The sequence below is a fragment of the Enhydra lutris genome, unplaced genomic scaffold (assembly GCF_002288905.1).
Source record: "Enhydra lutris kenyoni isolate GAN:26980312 unplaced genomic scaffold, ASM228890v2 scaffoldscaffold55, whole genome shotgun sequence".
In the NCBI taxonomy this organism is placed as follows: domain Eukaryota; kingdom Metazoa; phylum Chordata; class Mammalia; order Carnivora; family Mustelidae; genus Enhydra; species Enhydra lutris.
Window position 1 is genome coordinate 16,043,726 of NW_019154139.1, and position 24,538 is coordinate 16,068,263.

A 24,538-nucleotide genomic window follows, 5' to 3' on the forward strand; every position below is an offset into this window, starting at 1 on the left:
GGTATGTGCTGTAAGACACCCAGGGGACTGAGTGTCCTGGGGACAGAGAACTGAGCCTTTAGTTCTTTCTAGCACCGCATCAGAGGGGAGGTGACGTCTTAAGCTAGGTCTCTGAGATGAGTGGCAGTTTGTTCTCCGGAGGGCAGGAAAGGGGGCATCCCAGGCATTGGGCACAGTGTGGGCAAAGGTGGAACAGCATGAAATGGAGGCGTCTCCAGAACACACATTGCTTGACAGGAGGAGGTGGCACAGATACGGATCAGGAGGGTACCTTTAGGGTCAGACCATATGGGGAGAGGACAATGAGCAGGAATCAGCAAGACCAAGGCGCCATTGCTGGGTACCAGCCATTCTGCCAGATGCTCTCTCCTACATTAGCCCATTCGCTGACTCCATTGACATTTCTTGAGTGCCTGCTAGGTGCTAGGCATTGTTCTGGGTGTTGCATATACAGCAAGAAACAAGACAGACAGAGTCCCAGCCCTCATGGAGCTGACACGCAGGTCAGGAGGAAAGAAAAAGAGGACAGAACAAGGAGGAAAGAGAACAAACAAGTCAGAGACCTCCAGCAATTTGGGCACGTCACACAGCAGGTGAGCGTTCAGGCCAGGATTCTAATCCGGGTCTTTTTGATGTCATGGACAATGCTCTGCTTACCCTGTGATGCTTTCCCCAGCGAATCTCAGGCTGAGAGTTTGGACTTTGCCCTCAAGGGCACAGGTGATCAGCAGAATCTTAAGAAGGGGAGACACAAAGTCAGATAGATCCGAGTTTAAGGAATGAACCATGGTGAGCACAAGAGGAGGCACTGAGGAGGCTGTGGTGTCTTTGTAGGCACCTCTCCTTAGCCTTTTTCAGAATCCCGGGCCCCCATCACTTCCCTCCCTCCCCAAGTCTATTTTTAATACAATGTCTGGAGGGAGACTTTTCAAATCCAAGTCTGAGGATGTCACTATTCTAATCAGAATCTACCAGTGGCTTCCTGCCTGCCTCAGTATAAAACCCAAAGTTCTGCCATCATTTCACAGAGCCTACAGGATCTGGTATTCAGGTAACTCTCTGGCCTCAGTGCCTACTATTCTCCCCTGTTTGACGAACATGCCAAGGATATTCCTGCCTCAGGACCTTTGCGCTTATGAGGCTCTATGTTGGGGAGGCTCTTCCCTGAGATGAGCATATTAGCCCTCAGATACCCAGACTGTACACATGCTTGTTTCCTTAGGGCCTCTGCTCACATGTCACCTTGTCAGAAAGTCTTCTCCTTACCACCCTCAACATGTTCTGACTTTTTAACTTGATTTGTTCTCACCAGCCCTTACCATCACCCAATAGGCAATGCATTTATTTGTCCATGGCTCACTGTTCATCTGTAAACCTGATGAAGGTGGCGACTTCATTTTTGTTCACTTTTGTATCCCCAGTCCCTAAAATTGTGATGGGCCCACGTTAAGCACTTAGCTAATATGGTCAAGTGCATTCGCCCCTCCAGGGAGCAACATATAGAAATGAGCCCTTTATATCTCCCCACCTCTGCCTAGAAATCCCCACCCCCATTTAACCTCAATGAAACCCAAAGTCTCTTCCACTGTAGCCAATTAGAGTTGTTCTCTGCAATGACCCCAGTGCGTCCCTGCATTGGACATGTTTACTCTTGATTTCCTGGCAGTCGCCCTTTACAGGGATGGAAAGGTGGTGTTTCCTGCTCTGGAGTCTTACCGGTGCTTCTGCTGTGGATGAGAATTTATCACATTTAGGCTTCTTTTCTCCATAAGAGAACCTTCCAATGCTTCCCCACTATTTTATTCCCCCAGGGAAAAGCTATCTTATTTTTCAGTACGATGTTTAAGACAGATAACATGAAGCAAATGGAACTGCTAGAAGTCGTCTGCTTGCCCACATGGGCAATGAAGGGAGAAAAGGGCACGTGCAAGGAGTGTGAAACTGCCATGTCCAAAAGGAATCAAGAATTGTCAGTCTCGAGGGTCATCAGAGTACACCTCGCCTGGTGATTTCATTCCACAGAGGCGAAGATATCTGCCCAAGTTGGCATCCCCCAGGGGACAGCTGGGGCTAGAAACCCTGTCCTGACCTGTTGGTTGTCCCTGTACTGTGGTGGATGCCCAGACTGATGCTCTTCCTTCCCAATGGGGTCCTCTGCCCTTGCAGTCACGAAGTAGATGAGACAGGGTGCAAGGGAACGCTCAGTCTGGATTATTTCGGTTGAACCCTTGTCATAGCAACTGATTCCATTCATGATTCTGTGCCTGGCCTTCCCTTGTATCCTTGCACACACCAAATACAATATAATATAGAATAGGGAAGGTGGCAAATCATATTAACAGCTAACATTTATGGGGTGCCACCGCTACCTCCTGCTGACCTTAGTGCTTTCTATTGCATTAACTCAACCAATCCTCAACAAAACCCCTTTGAGTGGGGGTATTACTAATGCCCCTATCTGAAAGGGGAGACAGTGGAGAAACAAAGACCAAGTTTCCCAAGATTGCACACCTGGAACGTGACAGAACCAGGATTTGGACAGAGCTGGTTTTGATTCTGGAAATTAGGCTCTTAACTACCCTTCTAACTGTTTCTCTAGCTACTAAGCAGGGGAAGAAACACCGCTTTCTGTTTTGATCTCTGATACATGTAATCCAGGAAAAACTAAAAGAAAAATTCTGGCCCGAAATAACCTGCTTTCTCCTGAAGCCAGCAAGTAGACAGCACACATGCATGTGGCATCTTTGGTTCCTACTCTTTGGTTGTGATTATCTTCCATTTTGCTTTTCCTGCAAAAATACAGACGTAGTGTAAGCTGTATGTATTAGGGCAGTATTAGCTGTTGTAACAAACCAACCCTCTAATTTCAGGGACTTAATAGAAGGTTATTTCTCACTCTCGGACCAGTCCAATGTCCTGCCCTGAGGGGGGCTTTATTCCTCAAGGTGATTCAGGGACACAAGCTTCTTCTTCTTCTTCTTCTTCTTCTTTTTTTTTTTTTTTAAGATTTAGTTTATTTATTTGACAGAGATCACAAGCAGGCAGAGAGGCAGACAGAGAGAGAGAGGAAGGAAAGCAGACTCCCCAGTGAGTAGGGAGCCCAATGTGGGGCTCGATCCCAGGACCCTGAGACCATGACGTGAGCTGAAGGCAGAGGCTTTAACCCACTGAGCCACCCAGGTGCCCCAACCAGCTTCTTTTATCTAGTCACTCCACCACGCTCTGGTGCCTTGGAGTCCTCAGCTTCTGGCTAGGCACTTTTTAAACACCCAGGCCTAGAAATACATGAACATCACTTGGCTTGTATTCCATTGGAGAGAACTAGTCACATGGCCAGGCTTGGAGGCAGGGGAGGCTGAGAGATGCACCCCCAGCCGAGCAGCTGTCTGTCAGCACCCTGTGGAAGGACAAGCGTGACTATCTGGTGGTTAGTTAGCAGTCTTCTGCCCCAGGGAAGAATATGTACCTTCTCGGGTTGTACCTTAGTGTAAGATGTCTAGCAGACGATATACTTAATTTTAGAAATGACACGATCTGGGGCATCTAGGTGGCTCAGTCCATTAAGCTTCTGACTCTTAGTTTCAGCTCAAGTCATGATCTCAGGGTCGTGGGATCGAGCCCCGCACTGGGCTCTGCACTGGACTCGGAGCCTGCTTAAGAGTCTCTCTCCTCTGCTCCCTCTGCTCCTCCCCCACCACTCACATGCTTGCGTACACATGCTCTCTCTCTTGAAGAAAAAAATAGTCACAATCTTAGGTAGCCTTTTAGAACCTCATCTAGACAAATGGAAGATGAGTGTCAGCCAAACCACAGCCATTCATTGATATGAACTAAGATGTCGGGGAGCTTGGAATAGGAGTCAGAGCAAAACCTGAGTCAGAGACTTGGGTTCCAGTTCTGACCTGGGCAGTTACCGCCTGGTCATAGGCACCTTAACCTCTTGAGGCTCCCTATTCTTAACAGCCAAATGGGGCTCACAACGTCCACCTTCCAGTTTTATGATGGTGATTATAAACAATACATATAAAGGTCCTGGCAGACAGTAGATGGCAGGATAACTGGTATTGTGATGTTTTCTGAACAAATATTCCTCAAAAAAGCAAACATACTTTCTTTTAAATTGCTTTGAAAATATAAAAGTATAATAAAGAACAAGTAATGAGCCTTAAGTCAATATGAGTTGAAGGGAAGTGCAGATGTCACGCTTCCAACTTTGGATGTTATTATTACCTCTGTCCCGTAATGAGAAGGAAGCCAGGAATCAGAGTCTAATCAAGTAAGTAATATGATTAAATGGCTTTTAATTGCCTCAATGCCAGTAGCATTCATGCAAGATGAAGAATAAGTATAACAAAATCAAGTATGATATCAATAGCCACGATTTACTGAGTGCATATATTATATCCCTTAATCCTCACATAAGCCCTCATGCATATTATTGTTAGCACCCTTCATACCACCTGCCGTTTTGAAGATGAGAGAAGGGAGGCATAGAGAGTGAAAAGAATTGTCCAAGATGGTCAGTTACTAGTGGTAGAACAGGGATTTGAACCCGGGCAGTCTGACTCTAGATCTCAGGCTCTTAATCAAGCAGCCTGGGATCTTGTCAGAGGAAATGCGTTATCTACATGAAAACACTTGAGCACAATGCACGATAACATTGTGCTGAAGTGTGGCTCAGATTATAAATGCTATAGGAATTCAGTCTGGAGAGGAACTCCCAGTGCCTGGGTAGGACTGTGTGCCAGGCATTGAACTGGGTGTTTCCATCCTTCCCATTTAAGGAGACATGGCATGGCATGTGTAGAAAGAAGAAGAGCGTGAGCTTTGGAAATGCACAGGTAGGGTTTAAATCCTGGCCTTGTGATTCCAGGCAAATTACTTAATTGAAAATAGGGACTATCACAGTCACCTTCCAGCAGAGGGTTTACTATTATCAAATAGTATCAGATACTATGATAAAACAGTATCGGAATAATATCATAATTGTATAATATCATAATCGTATCAGAATGCTATTCATTCAACAAATACCAATGAAGTCCCAAGCATTTGGGAGCAATGCTGTTAGCCAGAATAAGCTACATTATGCTGTTGTAACAAACAAACCCCAAATCTCACTGGTTGAACATAACCCAAGTTTAAAATCTGCTCACACTACTTTTCTAATGCAGGCTAGCTAGGCCTGCTCGGCCGTCTTTGCAGAGCCCCACACTTGCTGGGAAAGGCTCTGTTATCGCTGTCATCTTCCATGGCTGAGAACGTAAGAGTGCCAAGATTGGATTTTTGGGATTGCCCGTTGGCCCTTAACAGTTTCTACCTGAAAGCAATGCATAGCACTTCTGCTCTCATTCTACTGGCTTAAGTGAGTCATAAAGGGTAGTGGATTCCTACCACATCTCTCAGGAGGGAAAGAACCAGGAAATATTTGGTGAAGAGTTTCAATTCCCACTACAGACTCAGTCTGTTTACCTGTAACACTGTTCTGCTAATCCATATATTAAGGAGAAGAGACAGAGGTTCTGAGAGGTTGAGTCCTTTGACCAAGGTCACATAGCTTACCCACTGGGGAGCCAGCATCGTGCACACTTTGCTCACCCGGACTCTTTAATTTACACATACAATGTCGTACAATGCCCACACAATGTGGATGCACCATGTCCACAGACTTTATAGAAAAAACAATACGCTTTCAGAATGGGGTCAGGGAGGCCCTGCAATTGTGGAGAACAGCATAGTAAGGAACAGACATGGCCTTCGTCTTTGTATCATGCAATAACCAGTGTGCTCTTGGGGAAGGCAGGAAGGGGCCGAGAGGGGTTAATGTCAGCATCCCTAGGAGAGAAGCTTGGACAGATAAGGACAGATAAGGACTGGACTGGGGCAGAGGCACAGGTATGGAGGATACGATGATGGAGCATTTTAGGCCACTTCTCTTGCAGCAGGGAGAGGGCCCAAGGGCAGGACAGGCTGTTGCAGGAGTCCTGAGTAAGATGATAAGCGAGAGACAGGAGTGAAGACAGCAGGAATGCAGAAGGGATGGACCAGAGAGTTGCAGAAGAAGGTCGAGGGGGGCACCCTGGTGAAAAAGTAAAGACCAACCGGGCAGACAGTCTTCCTACCTCACTCTCCCTATCCCAGTCTACTGCACCATTATAAAAAAAAAAAAAAATTCCCTAAAGCCTCTTTTTCTCTGGCCTTGCAGCTTCTGAGGAGAAGGTGTGTGTGTTTTTTGGGGGGGGGCAGCTTCTTGGATGTCTGAAGTCCTTCCTGCCTGAGCCTCAACTTGTGGGGTACAAGCGCCAGTTACCAACTTCAGGATCTGGTCTTTTCAGTTCAAGGAAAACTCCCCAAGGCCCAAGGGGGCCAAGAGGCCTGCAAGTCGCCTCTCGCTCAGAAGGCTCCCAGCCCTGCTCCCTCTGAGGTCCCCGCTTCGCCCACCTCCCACCTCCGAAGGCAGCAGTCGAGGACAGGGTGGGCGCCCGGCTCGGTCCCGGCCCCGCTAGCGCCCCATGTCTTCCACGCCCCCAACTCTGTCCTCCCCTCCAAGGCTGCCGGAGTCCTGGCTGGTTGTCGGCGGCCGGCGGGCCGGCGGCGGGCCCCAGGTTCAGCCTCCGGGCCTCCCTTCTTCCCGGCCTCTGCCTTTTCTCGGCGAGGGAGCGGGGCCGAGGTCGAGGCGCCCCTCTTGGAGTCCTCCGCGGAGCACAGCCGGCCCGGCCGGAGGAGGGGGCCTCGGAGGCGGGGTGCCAGCCCCGGCTGGGCGGGAGGGGTGCGCACTGCGGCGGAGGGGCCGTGACTCACCGCCTGTAACCCAACACCCGCCCTGCTCCCCTCCCCCAGCTTCTCCTCCGTCTCCGGCCTGGCGGCCGCAGCGACACCTAAAACAAAATGAAGGGGCGGCCGGGCCCCTGGCGACCTCGGCCGGATCGTGAGCGAGCCCCGGCGGCCTCTGGCTCGGAGCGCTCCCGCTTCTCCCGCCCCGAGGCTCGGTCAGCCGCCGCCGCCGCCGCCGCCGCCGCCGCCCGGGCGCCAACAGGCGGGGAGGCCGAGCGGCCGGAGCAGGAGACGGCGGCGGCGGGCCCGCGGTAGCTGCGGCGGGCGAGCCCGGGGAGGGGGCGCCCGGGCTTGGAAGCCTCCAGTCCGGGTCCCAGCCGAGCGAGGACAAAGCCCCCTGGCCGCCGGTGCGGCCTACCCCGCGCGGCACAAAGGGCGAGTCGCGACACGCACCCATCCCCCTCCCAGCTCTGGTGGCCCCGGGCCCCGGGTGGCGGCGGGGAGGTGGGGAAGCCCCGGCCACGCCGCCCCTAGCTCCCCTCCCCCGGGGGCCGGCCGAGCGCGCGCCGCCCCCGCCCCCGCCCCGTCTGCGCGTCCTCCCGGGGAGGGGTCGGGGGGCGCGGCGCCCCACATAACACTCCCCCGCTTGCGCTTGGAGCCACCCCTCTCCCCTCCCTCCTGCAAACACCGCCGCCTCCCCTGCCACCGCCGCCACCTCGCCCGACGCTCCGCAGCTCGCCGCGGCCGGGGGGCGGTGCGCGGACCGTGCGCGCCGAGGGCGCCAGATGTGCAGTCCGCGCCGCCGCCAGTGACCGAGCCGCAGCCCGAGCGGGATCGGGCCGCCTCTCCGATGCTGCGGGGGCGACCTTGAGTGCGCACCGGCTTCCTCCGCGGGGACCCCGACACCGCGAACGCTGTGCCCGGTCCAGCCCTCTCCAGCCCGGCTCGCCCTGCTTTCCGACATGGAGGGGGCCGCTGCTTCCGCGGCCGCGGACGGCCCCGACTTGCGGCCGGGGGCTCCGGGCTCTCCCCCGGAGGTGGTGGCGGGGGCGACTGCAGCCCCCGCGGCGGCGGCGGCGGCGGCGGCGGCGGCGGCGGCCCCGGAGCCCAGGAAACCGCACGGGGTGAAGCGGCATCACCACAAGCACAACTTGAAGCACCGCTACGAGCTGCAGGAGACCCTGGGCAAAGGCACCTACGGCAAAGTCAAGAGGGCCACCGAGAGGTTTTCGGGCCGAGTGGTGAGTGGGGAACCCCCACCCCCTCCCCGGAGCGAGGGCCAGACGCGGCTGCTGACGGAGGGCGCCCGGGCCGGGGGAGGGGGGCGGCTGGAGCACTGAGACTCTTGTCCGAGAGGGGCTTCCCAGGAACCCCCAGACAGACTCCTTACTCTCTCCCCAGCTCCCCGTGACTCAGGCGTGTTTCTCTCTTGAAACACTTGTTACATCCTGTCTGCGCATATTTTGGGGGTTTTTCTCCCAGCAGCAAAGTAGTGTTTATGATTTGCAAACACTTTGCAGCGTTGGGACCATGGAGGTCTCCCTCCCGGGCACGCATTCAGACCAAGCCCTGGAATGCCTTACTGCTCTAACTCCGAACAGACCCACATTCTCATCGGGGAGCAGGTCCCCGGAGTCCCGTGTCCTGTACGTGAGGGCGACCCCCCACTCTCCCACTCCTACTCTCCATCACCCGGGTGCTGCTGTGAGCTGCAAGGGAGGGTGGACTCCTGCCTGTTTTTTAAGAGAGAGGGTTAGGGAGCAAAAGTGAAGGCTGCTGCACGCCTGAGGGTGGTGACAGTTCGAAATGCCCAGGGCATGGGTAGCCGCACAGATGCTGGATTGCAGCAGACCCCACTGCATTTCAGGTCCTGGTTGGAGGGCTGCTGAATTGCTTTAGGGGACTGGGCCAGCCTCCCCACTCTTTGTGACAGCTGAATCCCTGCCAGGGTCCCAGCCCCATTTGGAAGCCATTGGAGTACCTTGGGGTCTCTGCCTCATCCCTAACTTGGCGCGCTGTCCTTTTCCTTTCTGTGGAACAGGCCCTTGAAATGCACACTGCTTGTGGCCAGAGGGTTGGGTTCAAAGTGACTGACTGTTGCAGAAAGATTTTTGTGTGGTGTGTGGCAGAAAATTAACATGGTTCTTGGATTTGAAGCATATCAGATGTATTTTAATCGATTTAGGGCCCAAGTCAGGAATTAATTATGGTACGCCTTGTGTGCACTTTTGGGGGGGTGTTTTGGGGACCAGGGTTGCTTATAAACTTAACGAATGACCCCGGGGTAAAAGCAAAATGAACTGTTGAATGAAGTGGTAGGTGGGTTGATGTTGCTATTTTTCTTTACAGTCTGTACAGGAGAAAATGGGGGCCCCTTCAGAAGGTTTAGCCCCTGAATTCTCAAACACTTGGGTCCCTGGATAACTCCCTCATCTAAGCTCCATTGTTTGGGTTGATCCAAATGTATTCTATAGCTTAAAAAAAATGTCTGCGATAGGTTAATTGGAAACTTGAGACATTGTACATTGTATTTTTAAAGCTGTCTCCAATAAACAAATCCGATAGCCGGCAAGTAGTTAAGAATTCACTCTGGGCAGGTGCCATTTTTTCCCCAGAGGTTGAACACGTTAAAGAGGGAGATGATTGTAGAGATGTCCTCTGAGACACTTTCAAGTCTGCGGAAGAACAGACTGAGAAACGTGCACTTCATTCATGCTTTTCTTCTGAGGTGATATTCCCCAGGCTGGATGTTGAATAAGCAAGGACTAAGCCTGGCTCCTTGCTCGGGTTGTCTTAATAGCTGTTGAAGAATAGCGCTGGGAAGTTGGAAAGCGGAATAATGAAAAACAGACCCGGTCGGAGCTGCAGGTTGAGGATGTGAGCTCGCGAGGGGCTGAGTGCTAAGGGTGTGTCTGGGATCTGCCAGGGGACCCGGAAGCCTGAATGCTGGGGACCTGCCCTCAACTGTTTGAAAGAGTGAAATCTTGTCTTAGGGCCGACTCCTTTGTGAGCTTCACTGAAGCTTCCTGTCGGGCCTTCGGCTCGCCGTCTGATCCACAGACGTGGTTAGAGTGGAAGGGATTGCATCAGTAGCCGGGAGCCTGCCTTTCTCTTTTGGTGGGAGTCTTTCCCTTTATTTGCAGAAACTCTGAACATTCCGGCGGGATTTAGTCGAATGGCCACTAGGGGGCGCCCTGAGAACGGGAGAGGCTCGTTTCTCCGTCTGGAGACTGGAGTCCTGCTCCGTTATTGTCCAGCCCTGATCAGTTCCCATTGTGCTATTAATTTCAGCTAAATCTCTTGTTTTACTCAAACATTATGTAAAGATTTTGAATCTGGTAGCAGATCCAGGCTCAGAAACTAGCAGTCCTCAAACTGTTTTCTATTCGATAGATAAACTGAGAACGTTAGCAGAATCATCAGGTTCTGAAAGGCTTGCATTAACCAGATGGGAAAACTGAGGTTTGGGGATGGGAAATCCTCCTTGGCCTTGGGTCCTCCCCCTGCGGAGCACAGTGCTCACAGATGGTGTAAGAACTTAAGTGAGAAACAGGAATTGTCAGGTGGAAAATTCCCTGTGCCTGGCTGAACAGAAAATAAAGCAAACACACAAAAAAATTGGTTAGCAAGTCGTTGTCGCCTGCCTCTACAGTGCTTGGTGACTCAGATTCTGTCAAGAGCAGCAAGACATTCTCTTCTGAAGTATGAACTTGGAGTTTGCTTCTGGTTCTAGGGATGGACTGAATAGCTACAACTTGCTTTTGGGGTGTGGTGGAAGAGATTCGAGACAGAGCTGTCTTCAGGTCTGCGTGTTCGGGCTTTGCGTAGAATTCCGAAGTGATGTTTTCATGTCATTTGTACCCCTGTCTTTTATGGCACCTCTCAAGAGGACAGCGGCTTTAAGCCGCGTTGCCAGCGCGGGTGGCTGGCGTCCCAGGCATGAGACACTGTGGGATCAGCACTCCTACTGAAAGCAGCTTAGAGACAGAGAAGTGTTTAAAAATGAAAATGTTGTGGCTTTTAATTGCACAACTGGAAGGGCCTTCTGAATCAAACAGAGCACCACGCAGCATCATCATCTGTGTTCTGGGAAAGCCACTTCTGAAGAGGGCTGTAGGACCGGGAGCTTGGAGTGGCCCTCGGCCTGGCCTCGTCCAGGCACGCTCCCTTCTGAATTCCCAGATGTGGTTTGTGGCCACGGCCGGAGGGTGTCCATGACACAAGGACTCCAAGTGGCTTGTCCTAGAGATTAACACACCCCACAAGGACGCACTCTTGCAGAAGGGCTAAGAGCCCTGGTGGACATTTGGATCCTGACTTTCTGGTAGCTTCGTGAGCTTGTGTGAGCTCTGTAACTTTTTGAAGCCTCAGCTTCCTCATCTGTAAAATGGGCTACCAATAGTACCACATTCGTGGACTTGTGTAATAATTGAGTCAAATAATCTATGGAAAGCCTCAAAAGGTGAAATTAACCAGTTTAGTTCCTTCCGTGGACTTTCCCTTAGATTTTAAGACCACCAGGGAGACCTGGAAGCTCAGACAAACCAGTGTGCTATCACTCAGAGAGTGGTAGGGGAAAGAATCCACTTTTCAGATTAATTAGGGAAGGCAAGATTCACAGAAAAGTGTGCCCATAAGAAGCCAAGACCATCAGCCAGCTTCTGATAGGATCTGAATGCATTTCTAAAGCCTTGAATTTGGGCTTTGTTTCTTACACAACTTTTGTTTTGCTACAGTTCTAGGCAGGGCTGTTGAGTGGAGCCCCTGTGGCATAACACGGCATGCATTTTCTTTGAGCCAAACTGCCTGGACCTTCAGGCTGCACAAACTATTGCCAAAACACCCAAACCCAAAAACAAACACCATTTTGAGAAGTGTCATATGATCACCTCCCCACCAAGGGCTAAGTTCAACTTTCCCTCTGCACCAGGTTGTCTCTTGCAAGCAGTATGCTGTGTGGGGTGGGCAGGAGGCGAGGTCTCTGGGAGGGGTCTGGCATGGGAGCAGCAGGCCCAGTGGGCAGAGTGTGCCCCCATTTGCTGTTGGTGTCCCTGGGTGTCCCAGAACTCTAGCGTGGGTGATGGGGGGTCCTCACTCAGCAAAGGAACTGAGTTGACCAAAAATAGGTGTTTGAAGCACTGGCCCAAAGTTACTCCTTGTCGGTGCTAGAAAACTGCAAATGAGGGGTGCTGTCATATGGCAAGCTGGCCTGCTGGGCCAGATGGCTCTCATCTGCGGTGGCTCAGGTGCCATGTTGCAACGAAGGCCCAAACCCAGTTTCAGGGAGTAAGGCTCGTTGGCCAACACATGGGCCAAATTCCTCATCCCGAGGATGGGAAAAATAAAGCATGGAAGCGTTAAGGGACTTCTCTGGGGTTGCACAGCTGGTAAGTGACCGAGCTGGGTCCAAGCAACTTGATTCTCGGTTTGGTATTTTTTGCATCACTCTTTTAATAAATCTTTACTAGAGCGGGACATGATGCTCACTCTTAAGGGGCTCGTAGTCTAGTAGCCAAGATAAAACGTACTTACAGATATTGAACTAGTTCTGTGTAGGTGCGAGATTTATAACTGTCTCCCGAATGCTGCTTTCCATGTTAAAAGGCTGGGACCCAGGTGTGACCAAGGCCCACAATACTACCCATATGGTGGAAGAGGTTCTAAGCAGTTACGAGGTCTGAGTGCCTCTGCTATACGGGACTGGGTTGTGTCGGGTGATTTTCCAGTTGGAATGCAGCTCACTGAAGCTTAGTTTTTTCAATCGAGTACCATTCTGGACAGGAACACCCACTCCCCATATTGCCACGGGTGCTGTGATTGCTACCAGCTGACATTTTTGAAAGCCTGGTGTGTGTCACGCTGGGCTAACCGCTTTCCAGACATCTTCTCTCATTTAACACTCAAAACAACCCTGAGAGGTGTATGCTCAAGTTAGACCCATTTAACAGATGGGCAAAAGGATGTATACGGAAGTTAAGTAACTTGCCTGGGGTCATACAGCTGGGGGGTCAGGTGGTCTGTTTCAAAACCCACTGCTGCTAGAGAAATGGAGAACCTTCCTTATGTTGCACAACGGGTGACCTCTGGATTTGGGCATGGTGCCCTGCTCATGGTGTTGGAAGACTAGCCGTGGGGTTATTCTTCTCCTGGAGGAGGGGGGTGGGTTCCGTGCAGTATTCAGGAAAGGGATAGAGAGAAGGGGCTGTGACATTCTGCCGGATTAGGAAAGACAGTTGATGTCGAAGATGATCCTTGATTTGAGTTTCAGAATATTGAGATACGGGGCATTTCAGGCAAAGGGAAAGTCTAGGGTGAGCAGGTCAGATTACTTAGAATAGAGGGTTTGTGCTGGGATGCAGTGGGAGACAAGATTGACAAGATAGGATGGGGTCGTAATAATAATATTTAGTAATAGTAGTAGCAGCTAATGCTGTCTGAGTGCTTATAACATGGGCCAGGTGAATCGCCAGGTACCTGTTAACTGATTTAATTCTCATAATGCGCCTGTTATTATCCCATTTTCCAGATGAAGAAACTGAGTCACAGACCACAAAGGTCACATGTAGCAGCAGCGGCGGGGGTTTGGACCTGGGCAGTGTGAATGCAGAGGCCTGGACCATATCTCTTCCTCTAGGTGGGCTGAGCTGGGTTCTGGTCTCCACGGGGCTCCGAGCCCAGGAGTCTGGTGTGCTGGCTTGGAGCAGAGAGGGGAGCCTGGAGGTTTTCGCAAGAGTTGAGGTATGAGAAGATAAGGATCAGAACCGCGGTAATAAGTCTGCTTCTGGCGAGCTGTCTGCTTCTTGGGCCATGATGAGTCTGTTTTAATGAATCAAGTCAGGGAGCTCTCCACTTGGACACACACTGAGTTCTTTGTTCCTTGAGTAGCCTCAGATTCTGGAATCCCTAGCAGGCCTGGAGAGGTCAGCTGGTTCACTTCCCTGCCTGCAGATAGAAATGCACCCACAGCGCGCAGGACATCTCACTTCCTCCTGGGAAGCAGCAGCAGGTGAGGCTTGAGGCCAGTGTCTCCTCGGGTGGTAACCCCTGTCTTGCTGTCTCAAACCTCCTGTCGCACCTAGAAGCCTGCCTAGCACATAGTAGGTCCTCAACAAAGGCTTGTGGGATGGACACTGATGTGAATGGGGTTAGCTCTCTGACCCCAGGGAGCTCTCTGATTGGCTGGGATTGGAAAACGAGGGCTGGGGATGAATGACGGCTTACACGGCAAAGTCTGCAAAGCCAGGCGGACCATTCCGAGCACGGATTCTCCATCTGTTACATGCGCTCATGCACTCGTGAGGAGAGCGATGTCTGTCCAGGGCCTGTCGGCTTCCTGGCCATGGCTTCCTGTCCTCAGTGGCTCCGGAGTCAGACGGCCTAAGTCTCGTTTGTGTTTCCCACATGAAAGTCCCGGAGCATCTGTAAGTTATGATTTGTGAAGTATCTGTTTTAAAGCAGAACGCGTTTATCATCGCGCTGGCCCAGAGGACACTGTACAGCGCAGGAATGAGAGGATCCCAGGCCCCAGAAGAGGAGGAGCTCGGCCAGATGACCCACCCCTGAGTGGAGTCTGGCCGTATTGATAAAATTCTCTGGAAACGGCCCAGGAGCAGGCAGATGTTGACTTCACGGCGGGGCTCTTCGGTAAATTTGTAACTGCCTTTTAAGATGGGGATGGGCGGTTCCCCTCCCAGGCCAGCCCAGGAGAAATGCAAACATACGTCCGCACGGAGACGGGAACACAGATGTTCCTAGTGGCGTTCCTCCTAAGAGCCCTCAGTAGGAGCAACCCCAATGTCCATCAGCTGATGAACGGATAAAGAAAATGTGGCATGCTCAGTTTATTTGTGGAATATGGCATATGGAATATGATCCTTTCCATAATTTTATTTAGGGAATATTTAGGGATTATTGTTCCGCAGTCAAAAGGAGCAAGGTGCTACGGACACGCTACAACATGGGTGAATCTTGAAAACGTGACACTAAGGGAATGAAGCCAGTCACAGGAGATCACATATTGTATGCTCCCATTTCTGTGAAATGTCCAAATTCGCAAAGCTGGAGAGACAGAACATAGATGAGGGGTTGCTTAGGGCTTGAGTGGGTTGGAAGGAAATGGGGAGTAGCTGCTAATGGGGGTGGGGTTTCTTTCGGAGAGATGGAAATGTTCTAAAATTGATTGTGGTGATGGTTGCACAGCTCTGAATATACCGAAAGTCCCCGAATTGTATATTTTGAATGGGTGGATTTTGTGATATGTAAATTAGATCTCAATAAAGCTGTTATTAAAAAAAGACAAACAAAAAAACCAAGGCGGGGCTCAGGGGAGTGGGTGGGGAGTGGGGATGGGAATGGAAGCCCATATCAGTCAGGCCTTCAAGATTCCAGTCTGTGGGTCCCCAGAACTCTCATGCTCATTTTGTGTTGGAAGTGGAAAGCAGTGTCCTGTGTGCCATGGTCAACCAGTGCTGCTAGTGGCCTTCATCATTCTTTTTATTAGGCACCACTCATCCCTGCTCTATGGCTGAGTAGTAATGTTCAGACACAACATACTAAAAACACACAATAAACACCCAACATATGTAGAGGGTTGGTGTACCTTTTCCTTCTAATCCATTGGTCAACCAGATGTATGGAATAAGTGTTTCCTTTGTGCTCAGGACTGTTGGCCAATTCAGAGAACATGACAAGTCCTGTACTGAGATACGGAGACTTTAGTTGGGGCATGTGAGTCATACATCTGGAATAATCTGGGAACAACTCAAGGTAGTATCTAAATGAGGTGTAGGGGAAGAAATCATGGCTGTAGGACCAGATGGATTTGGGTTCAAATTCATCCCTGCTACTTGGCAGCTAGATGGTTCTGAGCAAGCTACACATTTTCTCTGAGCTTCTGTTTTCTCACCTAGAAAGTGCAGCTCCCTCCCAGTACCCTACCAAGTGGAAATGCCACGAGAAATAGGATTTGGAAGCTTCCGACGCAGAGCCTGGTTGCCTAGCAGGCTTTTGAAAATCAGGGTTGGTGTTATTATTTATTTTGGTGAGAAGTACCAGCAATGCCTACCTGGTGGTCTTTTCTCCTAGAACATGAGTCTCCCTGCTTGAAACCCTGCCATGGGTTGTGTGGGGACTAAACTCGGAATTTGCCACATCCTTCAAGGCTCCTTCCAGGGTCCAAACTCCCACTTCTTCATTCTTCTATCTTGGCCCTTTGTCCGTTTCCTTCAGAACACGTGAACTATGCGGCTTTGATGATTGGTCTGTGGTCCCCTCCCCTTCCTCCCACGTTAGAAGGGCAGAAGGGGTTCTGTCTTACTCCTCACCCCTTTCTGGCCTGTGGCCCGGTGCCCTGCCTACAGTAGGTGCTCAGTAAGTATGAATGAATGAATGAATGAATGAATGAATGAGAAGTGCAGGAGCAAGCCTGAGAAGGGGAGCTCTGTGACCATGGAGGCAGCAGGAAAAGAAGGCCCCTTGGGTCCACACCCTCTTCCCTTTCTGGCTCACCCCCCTCCTCAGTGCTGTGTGGACAAGTGTGGAGAGCCTAGCATTGTTTGTTTGTTTTAAAGATTTTATTTATTTATTTGAGAGAGAGAGAGAGCATGAGCAGGAGGAAGAAGGAGAGAGAGAATCCAAAGCAGACTCTGTGCTGAGCACAGAGCCTGATACGGGGCTCAATTCCACCATCTCGAGATCATGACCTGAGGCAAAACTGAGACGAGAGTTGGATGCTTAACCGACTGAGCCACCCAGGCGCCCTAAGAGCCCAGGGTTGGGAGCTGCAACCCCTGCCGGAGAGGAGGAGGGAGCCTGTTTCCCACCCTGGGCGACTGCTCTCACACTTTCATATCTTCCCGGGAGACCCCAGCCCCCCATCTGAGAAGCCCTGGTGATCGGCTCTGCAGGAGTAGGCAAGCTTTAGATGCAAAGTACGTCTGCAAAGATTTTCAAAACATTTTCTCCCTGGGTTGTAAATCAAGTACTTTAAGAATTGTACAACGGCTGGAGTTCAGAGTTAATGTATGTCTGGAAAAAAACACCATTATGATTTGCCTTTTAAACTCAAGAGAAGAATTCCACGTCGCTTACTTTCGTGAGCGATCCTGAGACAGCAAGAGGTTTCTGGGTGGAGGTGCTGGGAGCAGCTGTGGCAGGGTCCCCTGTCCCTGGGAGGGGAGGGGAGTGGCAGTCAAGTGGCTCAGGGCCTGAGGGCAACTTCCCAGGGAAATAAAGGGGAGTTGCTTGTTTGTCTTGGTATGTCCTGAAGGCCTCATCCCCTCCCCGGTGTCCCCTTCCCTACCCCTCTGCTTGCCTCAAGCCTCTATTGCTGTGGCTCCAAAGCCACAAAGACAGCGGATTGCTGTGGGTTTGGGAGTTCTTGTTGGCTCTTGTCATTTCATCAAGAATTGGGTTTCGCTTGGGTATGGTTCACAGGGATGTTCTCGTGTCTTCTACAGGACAGAGTGGAAGAGAAGTGGGTGATCCCACCTGTGGATCTGAAAGGGAGCGTGAGGGTGGGTGCTGAGCGTGGCCTCTGAGCCAGGCTGCCTGGGTTTGAGAGCCTGCCTGAGCCTCCTGGGTAACCTTAAATGGTCAGCTGACTCAGTTTCTTCATCTGTGAAATGGGAGTAGCTGTGAGGATACATGCACTGGGTGTCAAGGTCTTAGAAACGTGTGTGGTCCCCAGCGAATGCTCTTTAAGTGTTACTCTTAGAAGGAACCCTCCTAGGAAAAGCAGGACATCCCGTTGGCTGACATCACGTATTGTAGTTACCCCGGTGTTGAACCTCCTTTCCTCACCTATAAATCGAGAAGCCGAGACAGACTGGTCTCCAGGCTCACAGGAAGAGAATCTTGGGATTCATGAATGAAACGGGTGAAATGTAGATTTCATTTCCTGTTGCCTGGTTTTTGGCAGAAGGACGCATGTTGCAGGGGAAGGGAAGTATCTTTATTTCTCAAAACTCTTTTCAGGTTGTCTGGTGCAGGCTTTGACAAGTGTAAGGAGAGTCTCTCCATGTGGAGTGTCAGCCCGCCCTGGGGAGGCTGTCTTACTCCCAGGCTCCTGGTCCTGTTGGATGCCCTTCAGATCAAGGCAGGTGGTGCTTTTTTTAAGCACGTCTGTGAGGCGGCTTCTGCGCTAGATTCTTCGTGAGAGAAGACTCTCCCCTTCCAAGGACCTGTCCATTTTCTCATGTATGAGATGGGATGGTGAGAGTAGTACATGCCCCCTAGGTGGTCCTGTGGATTCAGGGATGGTGCCGAGAGCAGTGTCTGACACGTAGCCAGTCCTTGACAAGTGCTAGCTGTGATCATTCAAGGTTTGGAGGTGGGCTAGCTCATGTTCTGTGCAGTTTCTTGGAGGGAATCTTTGCTTATTCCTAAGATACCTAGCATTTCTAGGGCTTTCCATGGGTCCCCGTGAGGCCAGAGCCCATGGCTGCCTCTGCTTTTGGTTGTGACTTTGGCTCTCCCTGGAGACAACATTTTTTTCTCCCCGTGGCTCTAGCAATGATGGGGGCATTCGGCATCCTGGGGGGTGGGGGAGGGAGTACGGCTCAGCTCCTTCATCCTGGAGGCAAGACTCGAGGGTTGAGGAAAAGACGAAGGAAGGTCTTTTCCCAGGGCAAGAGATGTTTTTGGCAGCTTCATTTAAAAGGAAGACTGACTCACGGGTTTACTACTATTTCATCTTTAAAGAGGAAAACAATTGATCAATCGATCAAACTCCTTTTTAGGGAGCACTTCATTTTTGCCAGGCCTCGGGGTGAGTGCGTCAGCTCTCCTCGCTGACGTCCTTGTCATCCTTAGAGCCATTCTGTGGGAGAGATGCTACAGCTATTCCCACCAACCGTGGAGGGAACTGAGGCCCAGGGCCCCACTCTTCGTCACCTGGGGATGATGGTAGGAATTTAACTCATTTCTGTCTCAGCTCTCAGCTATGGGCCTAGACAGCTTACCAAGAAGGAATGGAAACATCTGCTGTCATTTTTCCCTTGTGGCAGGTGTTCCTTCTGCCTCTCCCACATGGCATTTAAATATGTATTCAGATAGTTGATGAACGTGTATGCCAGGCACTGTGCTGGGCACCGGGGAGACGATAAGGAGCATGACACAACCTCTGCCCGAAGGGGGCTCAACCACCTCTTGGCTCTAGAACTTTCAGCTCTCCCTGGTTATTTCAGATCCCAATTTTTGTGGCCTCCAGTTACCCGTCTTAGCTGGTCTATTTAAGGAGACTGATTCCCTGGTGTGTGTGTGTGTTGCTTTAGTCTGTTGGAATTTCATCCCTTGGCCTCAAGTACATCCCTCATGCACCCTTGACTTTCTCAGAGTCAATTAAAAAAGATGCCAAAAAACTTAGAGAAACTCTCAGTGGTCCTAGACGCCAAGGAATTACCCTGTAATAATGGTTCTTGGTAGAGCTGAAAGTGAACTTTTCCTTCAACTAGCAGAAGAGGCGGGAGGGAATGGGCCAGCCCTCCATTGATTGGGTGAGCTCCAAGCCCAGCGTGTGAATGTGTCTGGATGGAAAGGCAGGGCAGGGATGTGCTCACTCTAGGGAGAACCCTACCTTGTTTCTTCCTCATGGTCAAATGGTATCTCTTTCCCAGGAAGAATCAAATGGGATGTTCAGGGAGGGAATGGGTTGGTGTGCAATGGGTATGCAAGCAGCTGGGAACAGAAATCCTGGAGAGGAGAGGAATTAAGGGGAAATCTCCCCTGAGTCCTGTGCGTCTGCTTGAGTGTGTCATCCAGAGTGGATGGAGGGTTCTTTCCCTAACAGTGTTAGTAGCAGGAAACCTCTATTGAGTGACCAGTGGATGCCAGTTGCTGTTCTGAGAACTTGACAGGCCTTCTCTCCTTCTCTCCTGTATCATTAGGATATTCATTTTGAACATGAGGAAGAGGAGTTTTAGAAAGTTCAGGTGACTTGCCCAAAGTCTCAGAGCTGGGATTTTGGGGCTGGGCTATCTGATGCCAGGGTCATGGTCATAACCACTGGGTTCATTTAGCCTTTCGTGGGTCTGGGAACTTGGAAGCTTAGACAACCCTTCTTGGCTTTTTACTTGCACGCTGGATGGTAGGTACCCATTGAACCCAGACTTAAGGCTCAGAGAAGTTGTCTCCAAGCTTGTGAAAACAGTAATTGGAGGAACTCTGTCCCAAAGTCTCAATTATTCTGTGTCTTAGTCATTTACGTCCTCCCAGTGCCTAGTTCAGGGCCTGGCCCACAGTAAACGCCGTTAATACTTGCTGAGTGGCTGTGGGGCATCTTGAGTCTGGGGGTGGTGTCAGGAGACTTGGGGTCAGTCCCCTCATGGCCACAACTTGAGCTGCATGAGCTGGGGCAAGATCCATCCCTTTTATAGCGTCGCCTAACTCATCTGTGAGATGAGAGTTCTGGGACCGATTTTGGTGTCAGGCTTCATTATTCACTCAACAAATATTTGTTGAGGGCCAGCTGTGTGTCAGACGTTGCTCTGCTCTGGGTGAAAGGGGAGAGGGACGGTCAGACGACGGGGTTCCTGCTCTCCCAGAGCCCCCTGTCCCGCCTCTTCCAGAGACTGTACTTGGCGAGTCTTCAGGTCCTGTCCCCGCATGACTCCTATGCAGCCGTCACCGAATCCTCCCTTGCTCGTCTTCTCGCGCTGGAATACACGCTGCCCCCGGGCAGGGGTTTTTATTGCTTTCACTTGCCCATGTATCCCAAGTGCCTGGTCCAGTGTCTGGTGAATCAGTGTTGCCGACGCATATGCATGTGTGCCTGGGTGAATGATTCGGAGATCCCTCTTGCTCACGAAATCTCTGGATGTGAACATTCTGGGGCTAAAGCCCAAGAAGAAAAGGAAGGAGCAAAAGTCCCCCTTTTTCCAGGAAAAACACCGTCTTTCAAAAGCGAGATGCAGCCAGGACTGGGAAGGAAGGTTTATTATCTCCGCTAGTTGCGGGACGAGAGAGTGCAGCAGGATTCCCCCCATTTGTCATCTGGTGATGCTTTTTGCAAACCACAGAGAAAACAAAACAAAAACAAAAACTCTCCCTTTCCTCCCCCCGCAGCTCTCCTCCCCCCATGCTTGCTTTATTTCAAGCAGAAAGGGCACTTGCTTCTTAAAACAGCTCACGAAGGAAAAAATTATAACAAATATCTTCCATTTCTCTGGTGGCGGCACAGCCTGAATTCCTTTCAGCCCCACAATGAGTTCTAATTTTATGAAATGTTTGGATTAGCCACCAATTTTCCGGTGGAATTTAGGAGGCTTGTATTCGTACTTAGACTTGAAGCGGAGAAATCTCATAAAATCCATGCCGTGTCTTGGGCCCAGTGGGACGTTCTAGCCAAGGACAGAATGACCGACCATCCGCAGAGCGGCGGAGCCGAAAGAGATCTCTCTGGCAGCTGTGGGCAGGCTTTGCGAACCACGGTCCCTGGGGCTTGGCCGGGCTGCATACCTCTTCCAACTGATCATGGGCTATAAAAATTCCAGCCCAAGTACAATGCCTTGTACCTGACCTTGTTCTTTCAGTCCTTGGAGCTAGAGAACATCAGGGCATCTGGTAATTGGGTGAGAGGCATTTGATAACACATGGTGCTCTAAGCACACTGCCCGCCCCCGCCCGCCGCCCGCCACCCGTAGGACATAATGCCTGTGTTATCATTTCCCATTTCCATTTCTTCTTCTGCCTGTAGACCTGCACTGTCTAACAAGGACATGACTGGCTGTTAAAATTAATTACAATTAAAATGAAAACTTCAGTTCCTTGTTTACAGTAGCCACATTTTAAGTGCCTGATAACTCTTTGTGGCCAGTGTCTTCCTACCAGTGGGCAGGGCTGAAGAGGTCTTTTCCGTCTTCATAGAAATTCTGATTCGAGCTGCTCTAGGTGCTGAGTTTAATGACAGGGGCATGCTGCCCTTTACTTCGCTTTATTAGTTCCGTACGCAGCACTTGTCACTATCTGTAATTAGCAATCCCATCTATCATCTTTTCTGTATCTGGTGTCTAGAACACTGCCTGGCATATTGTCAGCATCCAGTAATGATGTTTAGAGTGAATGAATGAAGTCTGACTCAGCATTGCTTTGCACGGGCCTTACACAGAGTGGGCCTTCGAAACACTGAAGGAACACTTCGAGAGTCACCTAGTGTTTGTCAAGCACCTGCTGTGTGTCAGGCATGGTATGAGGCTCTGGGGGATACAGACACAGATCCTCTAGCTTAGCCAATCCAATGGTTCTTAATTTTGAGGGGACTTGTGGCTCTCCTGGGTGTGCGAGTCAAAATGTACCATCTTTGGCATCTGCCCCAGAGAGTCTGATCCAGCTGGGCTGGGGTGGGATGTAGGGAGACCTGGGAATCTGCAGCATTTGAAGCAGGCGACTCAAGTGAATGTGATGGGATTGGTCCATGGTCTGCACTTTGGGAAACACAGCTGTGGCTGTGGGCACCTGGGAGACGCAGTAGGGTAAGCGCCCGATTTTGGTTCTGGCTCAGGTCGGATCTCTAGAGCTCTTGTGAGATTGAGCCCTGCGTTGGGCTCTGTGCTCCGCGGGGAGGCTGCTTAAGATTCTGTCTCCGTCTCCCCCTGTCTTCCCTCCTCCCCCGCTTCTCTCTCAAATAAATAAATGAATCTTAAAAAAACCAAAAAACAAAAAACAAAAAACTCATCTCTGTACAACGGGAAGCTCATTGCTGTATTTATCTGGGGATAGAGCACCCCACTTTCTTTAGTCCACACCTTCTTTCGTGATAACCAGAGGGCCCTCACACCTTCATAGAGTGGTCTGAAGTTCATAGAGGGGTTCATAGAGTGGGCCTGAAGTGTGAGGTGTTTTTGTCTCCTGTCCCTTCTATGGAGTGATCATAATAGCAAACAATTGCATAGCAGTGATTGTAGCTGGTTGTAGCTTATGTGTGTTAAATCGCTGACCTAAACTCATCCTCACGGTAACCCTGAGATGTGCACACCATGACTATCCCCATTTTACAGTGGATACACTGAGGCATAGAAAATTAAGTCACTTGCCCTCACCTGCTGTGCTCATAGGCAGGATCCAGACCCTGAAATTGGGTGACATTGCTGCTCATGGTCACTGGGCTTTGAGTAGCTGCCTCCTGTGAGTGTTGGATGGACCTTCATATCCTTTTCTGCCAGTTCCTTGGAATCAGAGTTTAGGTGTGTTTATGCAGTGCCTGTTTAGAGAATTAACACGGATGGATGTTATGAGCTCTGTTGATCTACACATGCCCATCCCTGGCCTTAAGGAACAGAATTAACTCATTCGTTTGGCAGACATTCCCTTGGGCCTACTACGTGCCAGCTCTGTACAGACAGACTGGCCTTTGGCCTGATCTGCCCACAAGGTCAAGGCTGCACCTGCGTTGACTCCAGTCCATCTGATCCCGCTGAGGGCAATTCCCACTACACTGCTGGTTCTCGGTCCTGGCTGAGCATTAGAATAACCTTTTAAAAGCTCTCTGGGGATGGGCCCCAGGCACCCGCATTTTAAACCATCCCTTAGGTTACTGGCTGGTGCATGCTGAGTGTAGAGGTCCGAGGTCTGCACTCCTGAAGACGCCTCATCGATGCCTGGCCAGGTGGGGACCTCACCCACGGGGAGGCAAGGCCCCCCCTCGCCAGCCCCCAGCCTTGTCCCCGGTATGCTTGCTTTCTCTGGGGAGGCCTGGTGTGTCCAAAGCCATCCGCCTGGATCTGGGCCGGGACCTTTTGCTCCTGTTGCATCAGAGGCTGCCCGTAAATGCAGCAGCTGGCTTGTTTTCTTTTTAGGCCCCAGTTGTAGCGACCTTTGTGTGTCTGTTTATTTCAGCGAAATAATTCCATCCTCCAAAATCAATTCCCTGGGGGCTACAGAAGTACATTTGGAGGGACTTCTTTCGGTGGGGTGACCTGAAATGTCCTCTCGAAAGCGGGCCCAGCTGCTCCCCTTCTCCCAGCCCCTTCTCACGCTGCCCCCGACACTGTCCTCTCAACCTCTCAAGATTTGGAAGGTCTCATTGGGGTCGTTTTCTTACTTATGTATCTCTCTGCATAAGGCCTTTTTGTTAACTACAATCGTAAAAGCATTTTGGAGCACTTAGCATTGTCGGGACCCCTGTGGGGTATTTTCTGTGTTATCTTCTTGCATTTTGCCTTTTCTTGGCAGTGAGAAATGAAAGAAAAGTCTGAAATCTGGGGCTTTTTATCCTTAGGCTGGAAGGGCTTACAATCATGTCACGGTTTGCTAGCCTTGCTGGAGGATGAGGAGTTCCATGGCTGTAGAGGCTGCCATATTGGGGCAGTTGACTTGGCTGGGATGATGGTGGGTGGATAGTCGGCTGACTGGACAAGAATGCTGTAGGGAAAGCAGAGAGTAGCTGAACAGCTCCTAGCGTTGAACCTGCCATGAGTCTCAGTCAAAGAAATGGATTTATTTTGGAATTCTTTTTCAAGTGTACGCACACTTTCTTTCCTTCTTAAAACAAAATACATGAACATTAGACTCTCCTTGATGTCTTTGGGGAATTTCTCCTAACTGGTCCTCAGAACTTTATTTTGGGGTTCTCATTTCTGCTCTAGTCTGTCTGTCTTCTCCCTCATCAACTTTCATTCCTTTCTGTGACCCTTTTAAAGGATAGAATCCTTCTTTCCCGATAGCAAAACTAATGCCTGCCCCATACTGAAAAACCCACAAGACATGGGGAAGTTAAAGATGGAAGGTAAAAATCAGTTGTCCTGTCTTGGTTCTGTGAGTGAGGCTCCCT

At 50.7% G+C, this 24,538-nt stretch overlaps 1 protein-coding gene across 1 annotated transcript in view; it reads left to right on the forward strand.

Moving 5' to 3' along the window:
• The first annotated feature begins 7,420 nt into the window (after positions 1-7,420).
• The window catches only part of LOC111157677 (NUAK family kinase 1), an 87,531-nt gene continuing 70,413 nt past the window's right edge, over positions 7,421-24,538 (forward strand). Inside the window, exon 1 of the mRNA XM_022519296.1 lies at positions 7,421-8,015. Within this exon, the coding sequence (XP_022375004.1) occupies positions 7,737-8,015 (279 nt within the window). The 5' untranslated portion in view covers positions 7,421-7,736. The remainder of the gene's footprint in view (positions 8,016-24,538) is intronic.